Source organism: Danio rerio, chromosome 25 (genome assembly GCF_049306965.1).
Source record: "Danio rerio strain Tuebingen ecotype United States chromosome 25, GRCz12tu, whole genome shotgun sequence".
In the NCBI taxonomy this organism is placed as follows: domain Eukaryota; kingdom Metazoa; phylum Chordata; class Actinopteri; order Cypriniformes; family Danionidae; genus Danio; species Danio rerio.
In genome coordinates this window covers 37,912,501-37,925,511 of record NC_133200.1, presented here as the reverse complement: position 1 = coordinate 37,925,511, position 13,011 = coordinate 37,912,501, and the positions used below count along the sequence as shown (strand labels likewise).

The window sequence follows — 13,011 nt, the reverse complement described above, 5'->3', positions numbered from 1 at the left end:
CCTACTTCCTATTGTGTTGGGTAAGATTATGAATTAGAAAACAAAACAATATGAACTAGATAAAAAAAGTGAGATGAGTTGCCATTGGGTAGTTCCTATTGTGTTTGGTTGGACTTCTAATTAGGAGGATATTAGTTATAGGAACAGATTTTGGGGTAAATAATTAGCCCATGCGTCAAAGAAGAGTCTAACCCAACACAATATAAATTAGCCACTAAATAAACAACAACAATGAATTGCTGTTAAGTGTCATTGGATAGTTCCTTTTGCAATGGTTACACTCATAAATAGGAGCTATTTTAGTTACAGGAACAGATTTGGGGGTAAATAATTAGCTCATATGTCAGAGTAGAGTCTAACTCAACACAACATAAATTAGCTATTAAATAAAACAACAACAAATTTTTGTTAAGTGTCATTGGATAGTTCCTATTGTGTTGGGTTACACTCTGAAATAGAAGCTATTTATGTTATAAAACATCTTTTAGAGGAACTATTTAGCTCCCTTTAGCTTGGAGTTTAACCCAACACAATTTAAAATAGCCCCCAAATAATAATAATACAAAAGAAAATGACAAATTGTTGTTAGATGGTGTTGGGTAGTTCCTATTGTGTTGGGTTAAACTCTGAAATAAGAGCTATTTCAGTTACAAGAACGCCTTTTGCTATAATTTAGTGAATTAGCCTCTAAATAATAATGAATTCCAATTATGTTGGGTTAAACCAGGCGTTTCAAAGCATAGCCCTGCACAGTTTAGATCCAAACCTGCTTCAACATACTTGCAGGTTGCTAACAAGCCTGACGGACTATATTAGTTTGATCAGCTGTGTTTAATTAGTGCTGGAACTAAACTGCACAGACACCCCTGAGTCAGACTTTACCCTGACACTAGAAGCTAAATCAAGTTCCCCAAAAGGTGTTCCTACAAATAAAAGCATTTCAGAATGATAACATGAAAGACAGTGGCTACTTCACCAATAGTTCTAGGAACTATAAAAATTGGCAGAAAACATTTTCTCTAGTCTGGTTGGATCAGAGTTGTTGGCATTTTCTGGAATCAGTTACTGCTCATTTTAATAGAGGTAAAGTTGGTTTTATATTCACACATTCGTTCATTTAGAACTCTCTATATTGTTTACCATGTTACTTTGAATATTTGATCTGAATTAGCATGCAAGTGTGGCTTGAAAACAACATTAACACTGTTTATTTGACGGTGAACAATGTTGTACTTTGATAGTCATTTGCTGCTAATATGATTTCACTATTTAAAGTTTGCAAATAATACTTAAATGAAATTATATTATTAAGGGGAAAGTCAGAATGTGCGAATATAAAACCAACTTTACCTCGATCTCATTTTAACCCATTAAACACGCTACATTGACAAGTTGTGGAATGTCTGAGTATGAGGGACATATTGTAATCTGGTGATTGTCCATGTAGCCTTTCTGGTTCTTGCTAACAAGTCATAATATTAGTTGCAAACTCGTGCTATAAATCTGCCACCTCACACCAAAGGTCAACTCACGTTTGACGTTCTTCAGTGACTTCAACTGTGCATTTAGATGTGTTCTCCTGCTTCACGCTGTTGTGAGCCAAGGTCTATAGACATGATTAGGAGATCCAGGTGTTGTTCATCCAAACATGGATGAACAACACCTGAATCTCCTAATCATGGCTGTTTCTCAATATGCGTTCTTCAGCGGTCTTGCGTCCTCGTGTTCTCGTGCAACGTCATCATCAGCTGCCCAAGTTCAGTTCCAATACTTAAGACCGCAAGTACGGAGGACGCGTGAAACTTCCCGGATGTGATCTTGATATCGAGGACGCACTGATGCAGACTTGAGCACCAACTCTCTCTGGAAGTCCCAGAAGTCATTGCGACTGGAGGTGGGAAGCGCAGCATTTTATTTAGATTAATATTAAAGTTCAGAGACATCACTTATTTACCTCAGGAATTTCCCTAAATGAAACGGTGAAAGTAAACATTACCATGGACATCTTAATGAAGGAATAAACACATTAAGGGTGTTTGTTTGCTGAAATTCGTATTAAAATCTGTTTTATTTATATTGTGCAACTTATATTTATAATGTTTTTAAACAAAGCATATATTTTGAAAAGGGGAAAAACATTAAATTGTTGTATGAAGGCTGCAATGTTTAAATAATTTACCATTTAAAACACGTGTAGGTCATGTGACCATCAGGAAGAACGCAACATCTCAATTCTCAAAGGACGCGTTCTCTGCCCTCGCAATCTCCCGAGTTCGTTCTTCCGAGGACACTTGGCAAGACCGCTCTCCACAGGAACACAAGTCCGTTCTCTGCGTTCTTGGAATTGAGAAACAGCCATTTAGATTAATATTAAAGTTCAGAGATATCATTTATTTACCTCAGGAGTTTCCCTAAATTAAACGGTGAAAGTAAACATTACCATGGACATCTTAATGAAGGAATAAACACATTAAGGGTGTTTGTTTGCTGAAATTCGTATTAAAATGGCTGTTTCTTCATTACAAGAACGCAGAGAATGGACTTGTGTTCTTGTGGAGAGCGGTCTTGCCAAGTGTCCTCGGAAGAAGGAACTCAGGAGATTGCGAGGGCAGAGAACGCGTCCTTTGAGAATTGAGATGCTGCGTTCTTCCTGATGGTCACATGACCTTCACGTGTTTTAAATGGTAAATTATTTAAACATTACAACATTCATACAACGATTTATTGTTTTTCCCCTCTTCAAAATAAATACTTTGCATAAAAACATTATAAATCTATGTTGCACAATATAAATAAAACAGATTTTAATACGTATTTCAGCAAACACCCTTAATGTGTTTATTCCTTTATTAAGATGTCCATGGTAATGTTTACTTTCACCGTTTCATTTAGAGAAACTCCTGAGGTAAATAATTCATATCTCTGAACTTTAATAATCAATCTAGATAAAATGCTGCGCTTCCCACCTCCAGTCGCAATGACTTCTGGGACTTCCAGAGCGAGTTCGGTGCTCAAGTCTGCATCGGTGCGTCCTCGATATCAAGAACACTTCCGGGAAGTTTCACGCATCCTCCGTACTTGCGGTCTTAAGTATTGGAACTGAACTTAGGCAGCTGATGATGATGTTTCACGAGAACACAAGACCGCTGAAGAACGCATATTGAGAAACAGCTATATGAGTGTTTTCAGCCACATGATTGGCTGAAAAGGTTCCATTTCCCAAAAGAGCAAGGCCATCACAGTAAAATATAATAAATGTCAGAAAATACAAATCAAGACAAAAAAAAAGCACAGCCCCCAGAATAAAAACTGATCATTGATATTGTTAGTATAACACTAATAGGAATAGCCACCAGGGTACAAGTGAAATACTCGAATTCTTCCAGCGAAGTTAAGATTGAATGTATAAGGCTAAATAAGAGACATGGAAACAAATACAAATATTATACAAATCAAACATCCTTACTTCTGGATTCCAGTTCCAGTTTCATTGAAATACATTATTGTCAAACTAGCCGATCTACACACATTGTGGTCTTATGATTTTCTCTTTTAAACAATAATTAGTTCTAGAAGCCTGTGGGATAGTTTGCGGCACCTACAGCGGTGCTGACTTAAGTCACCATTTCATCTTTACTTCTTGCTTTTGTAGTGGGCCGCCACCACCAGGTAGCTGTCGGGCGCCAGGTCTTTAATATTGGGAGATTTGCCGGAGATTGGCGAGATCTTGCCTTCCACTCTTGAGATCTGGAGCATGCGGCACGGGTCATGCTTCAGCAGGTAGCTCTCGAACGTCTCCCAGCCTCCACCAACACGCACCATCACGTGTTTGTTATGCAGCATCTGAGGAGACAGAGAAAGTCCTGACGCATATCAGCTTACAGTATAAGGCAGAGGTTACCACACTAGTTCCTGCAGAGTAGTTCCAACCCTAATCAAACACACCCGAACAAACTAATCAAGGTCTTGCTGGGTATACTTGAAACTTCCAGGCAGATGTGGAAGCTAAACTCTGCAGGGACACCAGCCCTCCAGGACCAAGTTTGGTGACCCCTGCTATAAGGGATCATGGCACTCTGCAATTGCGTAGATCAGGGGTGCCCCTGTTCCTGGAGAGCTATCTTCATGCAGAGTTCAGCTGCAAACTTGATCAAACACTCCTGTCTTTACTAAGTGCTCCTTCAGATCCTACTTAGTTGGTTTGGTTGTTTTTGGTCAGGGTTGGAGCTGAACACAGTAATACAGTATAGGTATGAATACAGTAAGGTACAGTAGATCCCCAGGGACAGGATTGGGCACCCCTAACGTAGACAGTTCCATCTGCCTGGCTTGACTTTGACCATTGTTTATTTTTATAGACTACATGCAGATCCAGTACAAGTCATCAAAGTGTGAAAAGCATCTGGAAGTTCAAGTCAAAACCCACAAGAAATAACATCAGAATTTGCAAGTTTCAAGAGGCTAACTGGTACAAAATAGCCTCAAGAGGCATGCTAGCAACTAACAGTATGGGTTGCAGTTTTTACTGTCCTTCACAGGGAACATAGATGGACTGTTTTGGCAATATTTTTCCTTTTCTGGACATTGAACGCCTCAGGACCCTTGCTGTCTATACGCTTATTTCACGCGGCCGCCATTTTAAAGAACCAAAGCGAGGCTGCGGTGGGAAGAAACCCGGAAGTATAGGACGAGCACTGTAAACACTGCAGTAACATACCGTGTACTACAAACCTCCAGCTGTTGCCGAGATTTCAAAATGCAGAAAATGGTGTAACCATCACTTTAATATTATTTAGTAAGTTTATTTTAAACAATTAAAAGCAATTTAGCATCAAACAACATCACAATCTCAGTGATAAGCTTAAGTGTCCTCCTAGGTTTCAGCTCATGGCACCAGTTAAACACAGTGAGGACGCTTTCCTGCTTAAGTGTCGTCTGTAATAGTGTTGTCCTGGTACTGAAGTTTTAAACCCGGCTCTTTCCCCGCTAACATGGAAGCGCTGCTGAGCGCAGATGTCTCGACACGACTGATCTTCACGGCTTCTGTCTCCGTGTATCTGTGTTTGGTTTGCGCTCAGTTTAGCGCTCTTCACCCAGTGCAAACACAGATACACAGACTGGAGCGCGAAGCAGCCGTCAAGATCAGTCGAGTCATTAAGCAGATCGCTCGGCTCGTCTGTGTTTGTGCTCAGTATACAGCGGCGGGTGAACGGATGATCTTCTCGTCCAATCACAATCATTTCTGTTGAACATGTGAACACAATGGCAAATCAGCTCTGTTTTAAGAAAGCCATCAACATTGCCTTAAATGTTAGCGCGAAATTGCCGGTTTTTTCTTTTAATTCAGTATCATGACAAGTCTAATATAGTGAAAGAATCAGTTTATTAACTTGAATTTGATAAATGGCATCTAAAACGTGTGTTTGGGAAAGAAAACGTTAGCTAACTAGTGCCATTTCCCGTAACTTAGCTGAAAATGAGCTCTGATTTCCCTTTTTACATTCACCATTCATTCAGAACGGACCTTCGGGTCACCAGGGAAGGCGGAGAAATGATAAATTTGTGTCACTTTCTCTTCGCTGATAAGATATACAGCCAGTTACACAACATTCCTATGTAACTCCCAATGATACTTCCGGTTTTCTTCCCACCGAAGCCTCGATTTCACTTTTGAAAATGGCGGTCACTTGAAATCAGTCTATAGAGGATGAGGGAGCTCTCGAATCTGATCTAAATTAGCTTAACCTGTGTCCTGAAGATCTGATGAAGGTCTCTGGTGTTTGGAACGACATGAGGGTGAGTAATTAATAATGTCATTGAGATTTATGGGTGACTTAACACTTTAAGGGTAAGAAAGGCCAACTGATACTTGTTAGCTGTGCATGTAAACCTTCCTCCGCAAGACACAAGAAGTGTTTAGAGCCATCAATAATGTGTTTATAACCAAGCAGAACGGGTATAAACACAAGTAATTCATGCACCTCTGATACGCTCTATTTAAACCATGCCAAATTAGACAACATCCTTGCAATGCATTAGCCAAGCATTTGTCTGCAAATCGTCTCTCAGACCTAATCCTGGCGCTCATGAAAAGTCATTTGGAGAAAAGAGTCTCTGCCATCAAACCCCCTGAACACCTCCTGCGCCATAATCACACTCTTTTATTGGCTATCTGTCACCTGCGGATCCCAAATGCGGAAATCCCTTCAGGCAAAGATCTGTGTGAGATGCTGAGACTCGAGAGGCTGTATTTTCGCTAAACTATTTTGTCAGGTGCCTACATTTCACACAGGTCTGTATTCTGGAGTGCACTGCCTTGACATAATCCCTCTTATTTTCTCAGACTATACAGTCAAGATGGTTCCTAAACATAAAGAATTTTTCCGATTTATACAGGACAGAAGCCTAATTTCTTTTAACACCATTTTAGCCCACCATGTTCATGCGCAGATTTTTGGTCCAAACAGGACCAGTCAACGCAAGTTAGCAACACAGTTCTCGTCTCCCCTATAATTGGCTATTAATTAATATTCCCTCTTCTGAAATATCTTCTTTTACGAGTTATTTCTTTCACAATTTTCGAATCACTATAGAATCTTTGGTTTGGATCAGAGTTGGGCAACTTCGGTCCTGCAGACTTTTGCTCCAACACTAATCAAACACACCTGCCTGTCGCTTTCTAGTGATCCTAATCACGTTGATCAGCTTGTTCAGGATTCTTTGTTTTAGGGTTGGAGCAAAAGTCTCCAGAACAGTGGCCGTCCAGGACTGAAGTTGCCCAACCCTGGTTTGGATTAAAGCGTTTATGGCCCACACCACACTGGCTCACACCAGGCCCATGCAGAGACCTTACAAGGGGCAGGAGTTTAAAGCGACCCGAGGGCAGCTGGCAAATGCACACGATCTGAGATGGTGGATGCGTAGATTGCGAAGAGATCACCAAGGGGGAGTGGAGGGTGGACACACACTATACTTTTTTTTACAATTGTAGCATGCTCAACCGCATGAACATGATCCTCATGTCACACTGTACGATCCGAGTTGTCATGATGTCAGACTGAACCACAATAAAACGTGCCAAACATGAACACTCGCAAGGAAACCCACCCGGAGTTTGACGTAAAAAAAAAGTTTTAAGTTGTTGCGCTGATTGCGTCATTACATTCAGCACTCCTATTGGCTCTCGGTTTGATGTTTAATCATTAATTTTGCTTCAACATAGTCCCTTGTTTATCAGGGGTCGCCACAGCAGATTGAACCAACAACTTATTCAGCATATGGTTTACACAACAGATGCCCTTCCAGCTGGAAAACACCCATACACACAAATATCTTTCTTTTATGAGACTAAATTTCCGAGTTGCTATTGAATCTTTGGTTTGGACCAGGGATGGGCAACTTCCGTCCTGGAAAGCTACTGTCCTGCAGACTTTTGCTCCAACACGAATCAAACACGCCTGCCTGTCGCTTTCTAGTGATCTTAATGACATTGGTCAGCTTGTTCAGGATTGTTTGTTTGATTAGGGTTGGAGCAAAAGTCTGCAGGACAGTGGCCCACCAGGACCAAAGATGCCCAACTTTGGTTTGGACTAAAGTGTTGCTCACACCAGGGCCATGCAGAGACCTTACAGGGGGCAGGAGCTTAAAGTGAAGACCCAGGGTCAGCTGGTGAACAATCACAGTCTGGGGTGGTCGGTGTGCTCGACGATCGCGACGGGGGAGTGGGGGGGTAGACACACACAACGTTTTTTACAATTGTAGCATGTCAGACCGCACGAACATGATCCTCATGTCACACTGTACGATCCGAGTTGTCATGATGTCAGACTGAACCACAATAAAACGCGCCAAACATGAACACTCGCAAGGAAACCCACCCGGAGTTTGACGTAAAAAAAAAGCGTTAAGTTGTTGCGCTGATTGCGACGTTAGATTCGGCACTCCTATTGGCTCTCGGTTTGATGTTTATTCATTCATTTTGCTTCAACATAGTCCCTTGTTTATCAGGGGTCGCCACAGCGGATTGAACCAACAACTTATTCAGCATATGGTTTACACAACAGATGCCCTTCCTGCTGCAACCCATCACTGGAAAACACCCACACACTCATTCAAACTCATACACTACAGCCAATTTAGTTTACTTATTTCCCCTATAGCGCATGTGTTTGGACCGTGTGGGAAACCGGAGTACCAAGAGGAAACCCACGCCAACATGGGAAGAACATGCAAACTCAGAAATGCCAGCTAGCCCAGCCCGGACTCGAGTCAACAACCTTCTTGGTTTGAGGTGACAGTGCTAACCACCGAGCCACCATGCTAAAATCTTCTGATTTTGTCAGAACTACATAGGAGGGAACATTTGATTGCAATGACTATTAAGTGGCTGTCGTAGAACATGTCAAACCAACGATATAAGACCACAGATTTCAGCCTACGTGGGGAATCATTTAGGATTTGTCAAATTTGATCAAATCATAGCTGAAATTGCAGCGTGAGCAGGGCTTATATGTTCATATACGCAATATGTTATTTATTAATTTTACAGGCTTCCGTTTCGCAAACCAAAAACAATCAGTCTGAGCCTAATTTTCTCAAATGTGCAGTTTAAATCCCATCACGTAATAACAGAGAATCAAAGTCCCAATAAAAGGCAGCATTGCAGTAATTCTGCTGTGAATCATCCTTTTATTACACCCTCATCTCTGCGGCCTTCAACACACACACACAGCCAAAGAATCTGACAAAGGCTGAGAAATGACAATACGTCACTCTGGATAAAGAGCTGTGACCTTCCCTTGTGGAATAAAGAGCCTTCAGACACACACTCAAAAACAGATCTGCGAGGACAGGACAAAAAACACACACACCAGCGCTACACAATCACCAACAACACACCGAGAGCTGCGGCTCATATTAGCCCTGCAGGGAAACCATATCAAAGATTCATAAAGAGGGACATTCACAGGTCAGCCGTGCAGATGGGTGTTTGTGTGGCCCTCGGGCGGTACAGCCACAGATATACATTAGCAATCAGACTCTACAAGTCCACAGGACCTGAAGGAACACACCCACACACACAGAGAGAGAGAAGTACAGTGAATAAAGCAGTCGGGGTCAGTGATGTTGAAGGTTATGGATAAAATAGGGAACGTCCGCATGGATTTCTCTCGGGAGCATCAAAGTTCAACAGGCTAAAAGGAAACGGCGCATTTAAATGAGGACTACACGAAAAGCGGGGCTTTCAGAAAACATCTGGGGGTCTTTTCAATGAGAGGAAGGTCTTTCTCAAAGGCAAACACAAAAGGAATCTGTCCTTGAGGTGTTTTTTATTTAGAGGATTCGCTCATTTCACTGGAAAACCAACAGGAACGCGGAAGACTTGCTTTTGGAGGAATTCTCAATGACTTGGCCTTGGTTGCCGAGCAACAAGGATTCAAGGCTGTTGGATTCGTTTCGTTTGGATTCAATTCTGGGATTATATATTTATTTATTTATTTATTTTAACACACTGAAGGTGAATAGAGTTATAAAAAAAATCCATTAATAATCCATGATGGCCATATTATGAATTCGTAGTATGATATAAATACCTGATCACAATAAAAACGGTGACATTTTCTAAACTACCATTTAATTTTTTTAATTATTATTTTGTTTGAGGTTTTCACCTTTAAAAGGTCACGAAACACCAGAACACATGTGTTGAGCTGTTGACAGTGGTATATGTGTCCCACACTGCTAAAAACACTATTAGGACACCTATATTTCACTAAAAAGTGTAAATTGGTTGTTTTTGCCTTATTTCAAGCAAATTTTACTTCCGGTTTGAAACGAATTTTTGAAGCTGCGTCACGGTCATGACATAATAGCGTGTATTCCAGCGTGCAGACTGGACGTCTGTGCCAGAGTGTGTCTTATTACGTCTTACAGTGTGATGCATTAATGCATGAGTAAGGCTTGGTTCAAACCAATCAGCGCGCTCTATTGTGCAACTTCATTAATATTCATTACTGTCACAGTGTTTAGACGACAGAGACGCCACGTTGTGTTGGCAAAACAAGCATGAAGTGTTGCTTTTATAGTTTGCTGCAGTGAAGTTTTGTTTTCATTTTCTCTCTGTGAGAGCTCAGACTCACGTGTGGATTAACAGTGTACGCGACGCTCGACAACAATAACTTACGTGTCTAAGGAGGATTATTGTTTACCTGAGAGCTGTTCTCATCTGCAAACGCTGAGATCTGGATTCGCTTGTAGTCTTCTCTTAATAAAGACGCAGCTCTAGTTGCTGGTGATTGTCCTGTCTCTACAGATTTGGTAAGTGAGTGACCAGTGCTCTTTGTTTATTCAGTTTGTTCGTATTGAACTAAGTTAACTATTGCACCGAGTGTAAACATGTTAGCACCACAACCAAACTTTAACCTTGTGTAGGATTTTCACCGCATTTTGTGACCGGAATAACACACGCGGCTTTCTGACGCTACCTGCCGTGTGCATCTAAGTTTCCCAGAGGGTTTTTTTCTCTCATTCGCCGTGCGGTATCAAACATTGCATGAAAAATACACGCTTACAGCAGTTCCTCGAATCAAATATCTTGTTTGTCGTGAGGGGCATGAATGAATTCCCTAAATGAAAGAGCCAAACTGCAGTTAAAGTCCACCATTTAATAATTTGGCAAATAATTCGACTACAGATGTCCATGTAGGTTTAACACCATCACTTTCCCCTGTGTGTGTGTGTGTGTGTGTGTGTGTGTTTGTGTATTTTGACTCTGAAACTCACGCGTGCCCAGATAGACACTCCCACACCCTCCCACTTTTCTTCCTCCGACACTCCCCCCTAAACAGAGCTGGACACGCCCACTTTTCTTACTTTTTCCAAAGTAGAGGTGTGAAAACACCCTGCTGAAACGAGGGGCTTTCATGGCCCTTTAATGGACAGGACAGTAGAGAGTATTGAAAGGAAAGTATGGGGAGGGAAAGGATCGACATAGGACCTCAAGGTGGGAATCGAACTCACCGTGAGCACCAGAGTGCATGTCGGCACACTAACCGCTACACCATTGGCGACAACGACTAACATTTCATTTAATATGAATGAGGCGTTATTTTGTTCAATAAACACATATTTCTAGTACAAAGATCCTAACTCTGATGAAGTTTAGCTGAAAATGCCGATCCCACATTATATTGAGTGACTTTAACTACTTTGCATACAAGTAAATAAATACATAAATGCAATTAATGTCTTCATATTGTGCAGGAAAACGCTTCTGGTGGCCTTGAGGTAGGATACGGGTTAGGTTGGAGTGGTATGGGTACGTTTAAAGTGGGCCATAGATGTAATTAATTGCAAATGTAATTACATTCAATATTTAAAATAGGCACCGCCCCGGCCGGGTCAGTTGGCATTACTGTGTGGAGTTTGCATGTTCTCCCCGTGTTGGTGTGGGTTTCCTCCGGGTGCTCCGGTTTCCCCCACAGCCCAAACACATGCGCTATAGGGGAATTGATGAACTAAATTGTCAGTAGTGTATGGGTGTTTCCCAGTGATGGGTTACAGCTGGGAGGGCATCGGCATGTGTAAAACATTTGCTGGATAAGTTGGCGGTTTATTCCGCTGTGGCAACCCCAGCCTAATAAAGGGACTAAGCCAAAATGAAAATGACTGAATGAATGAAAATCTTTACAGTCAGGTGAAATGTGTTTTTACCTAAAATAAGATGGATCTCTGAGCCGATTTAGTAAACGTTTCTAAAAAGTGAACACATTTATCTCCAGTATATTTACCTACAATATTTATTTTGATGGTCTTACCCTGAACACATAAACAGCAGAGGTGTGACTGACAGTTTGCATGTGTTGTCTATATATATATATATATATATATATATATATATATATATATATATATATATATATATATATATATATATATATATATATATATATATATATATATATATATTTTGCTGCTGCTGAATATCAATGCCTCTTGAATTTTTCATGCTCTCAGCAGCCAGTAATTCACAAAACACACTGCAGTCTGCACTTCAGCTACTGTTGAAGTCAGAATTATTAGCCCTCCTGTATATTTTTGTCGTCAATTTCTGAAAAAATTATTTGACACATTTCTAATCATAATAGTTTAATAACTCATCTCTAATAACTGATTTATTTTCTCTTTGCCATGATGACAGTAGATAATATTAGACTAGATATTCTTCAAGACACTAGTATTCAGCTTAAAGTGACATTTAAAGGCTTCACTAGGGTAATTAGGGTAAAGTTAGGGTAGGTCATTGTATAACAGTGGTTTGTTCTGGAGACAATCCAAAACTAATAATTCAGGGGGTTTAATAATTCTGACTTCAACTGTTTCATCAGAGATGCTGAAGTGCAGGGTTTCCTCTGTAGGGGGCAGCAGTGATGCTCTGAGGGACTGCATTAATATCAGCTGCAGTGCTTTAATGTGATGAATCGCCACAGTCACAGGGGTTTAAATGAGAGCTGAAGAAGAGAAATCACATTACTGCTGTAATTACCAGATCTCCACAGCCAGAGGAAGGATGATTTAATCTAAATCAAATCAGTGGGAGAGCGAGAGACTTCGTCTGTTATGATTGTGCACGGTGGTCATTTACACAGCAGTTTTAAAATTCTCTTTAAAGCAATAATAATAATAATTATTATAGTTTTTAAATCGTTATTTATTTATATATTATATATTATTATTATCATTATTCATTTGTATATTTATAGATTATATATGGTTTTTTTAATCTTATTATTTTATTATTTTACTTGATATATTTGAAGAAATATAATAATAATAATAATAATTATTATTATTATTATTAAACATTAAATTTTTTATTCATGCTATTATTTTATTTTACTTTATTTATTAAAATATATATCAATAATAATATTAATAATTATTATTATTATTATTTCTCCTGTTATTATTATTATTATTACTATTATTATTATTATTCTGCTTTACACATTT

The 13,011-nt window shown here is 40.0% G+C and overlaps 2 protein-coding genes across 12 annotated transcripts in view; both read right to left on the bottom strand.

Annotated features, from left to right (window-relative positions):
• Positions 1-1,584, bottom strand: part of ano3 (anoctamin 3) — a 123,315-nt gene extending 121,731 nt beyond the window's left edge. For all 7 annotated transcript variants that reach the window (XR_012400526.1, XR_012400525.1, XM_073943389.1 and 4 more), the window contains exon 1: positions 1,533-1,584. The gene's annotated coding sequence lies outside the window, so the exon portion shown is untranslated. The remainder of the gene's footprint in view (positions 1-1,532) is intronic.
• Positions 1,585-2,924: 1,340 nt separating this feature from the next.
• gas2a (growth arrest-specific 2a) overlaps positions 2,925-13,011 on the bottom strand; it is a 50,335-nt gene continuing 40,248 nt past the window's right edge. For 4 of the 5 annotated variants that reach the window (XM_073943397.1, XM_680348.9, XM_068217579.2 and 1 more), the window contains exon 8: positions 2,925-3,843. In XM_073943397.1, the coding sequence (XP_073799498.1) occupies positions 3,634-3,843 (210 nt within the window). In that variant the 3' untranslated portion in view covers positions 2,925-3,633. The remainder of the gene's footprint in view (positions 3,844-13,011) is intronic. The other variant, XM_073943398.1, reaches the window with a different exon arrangement.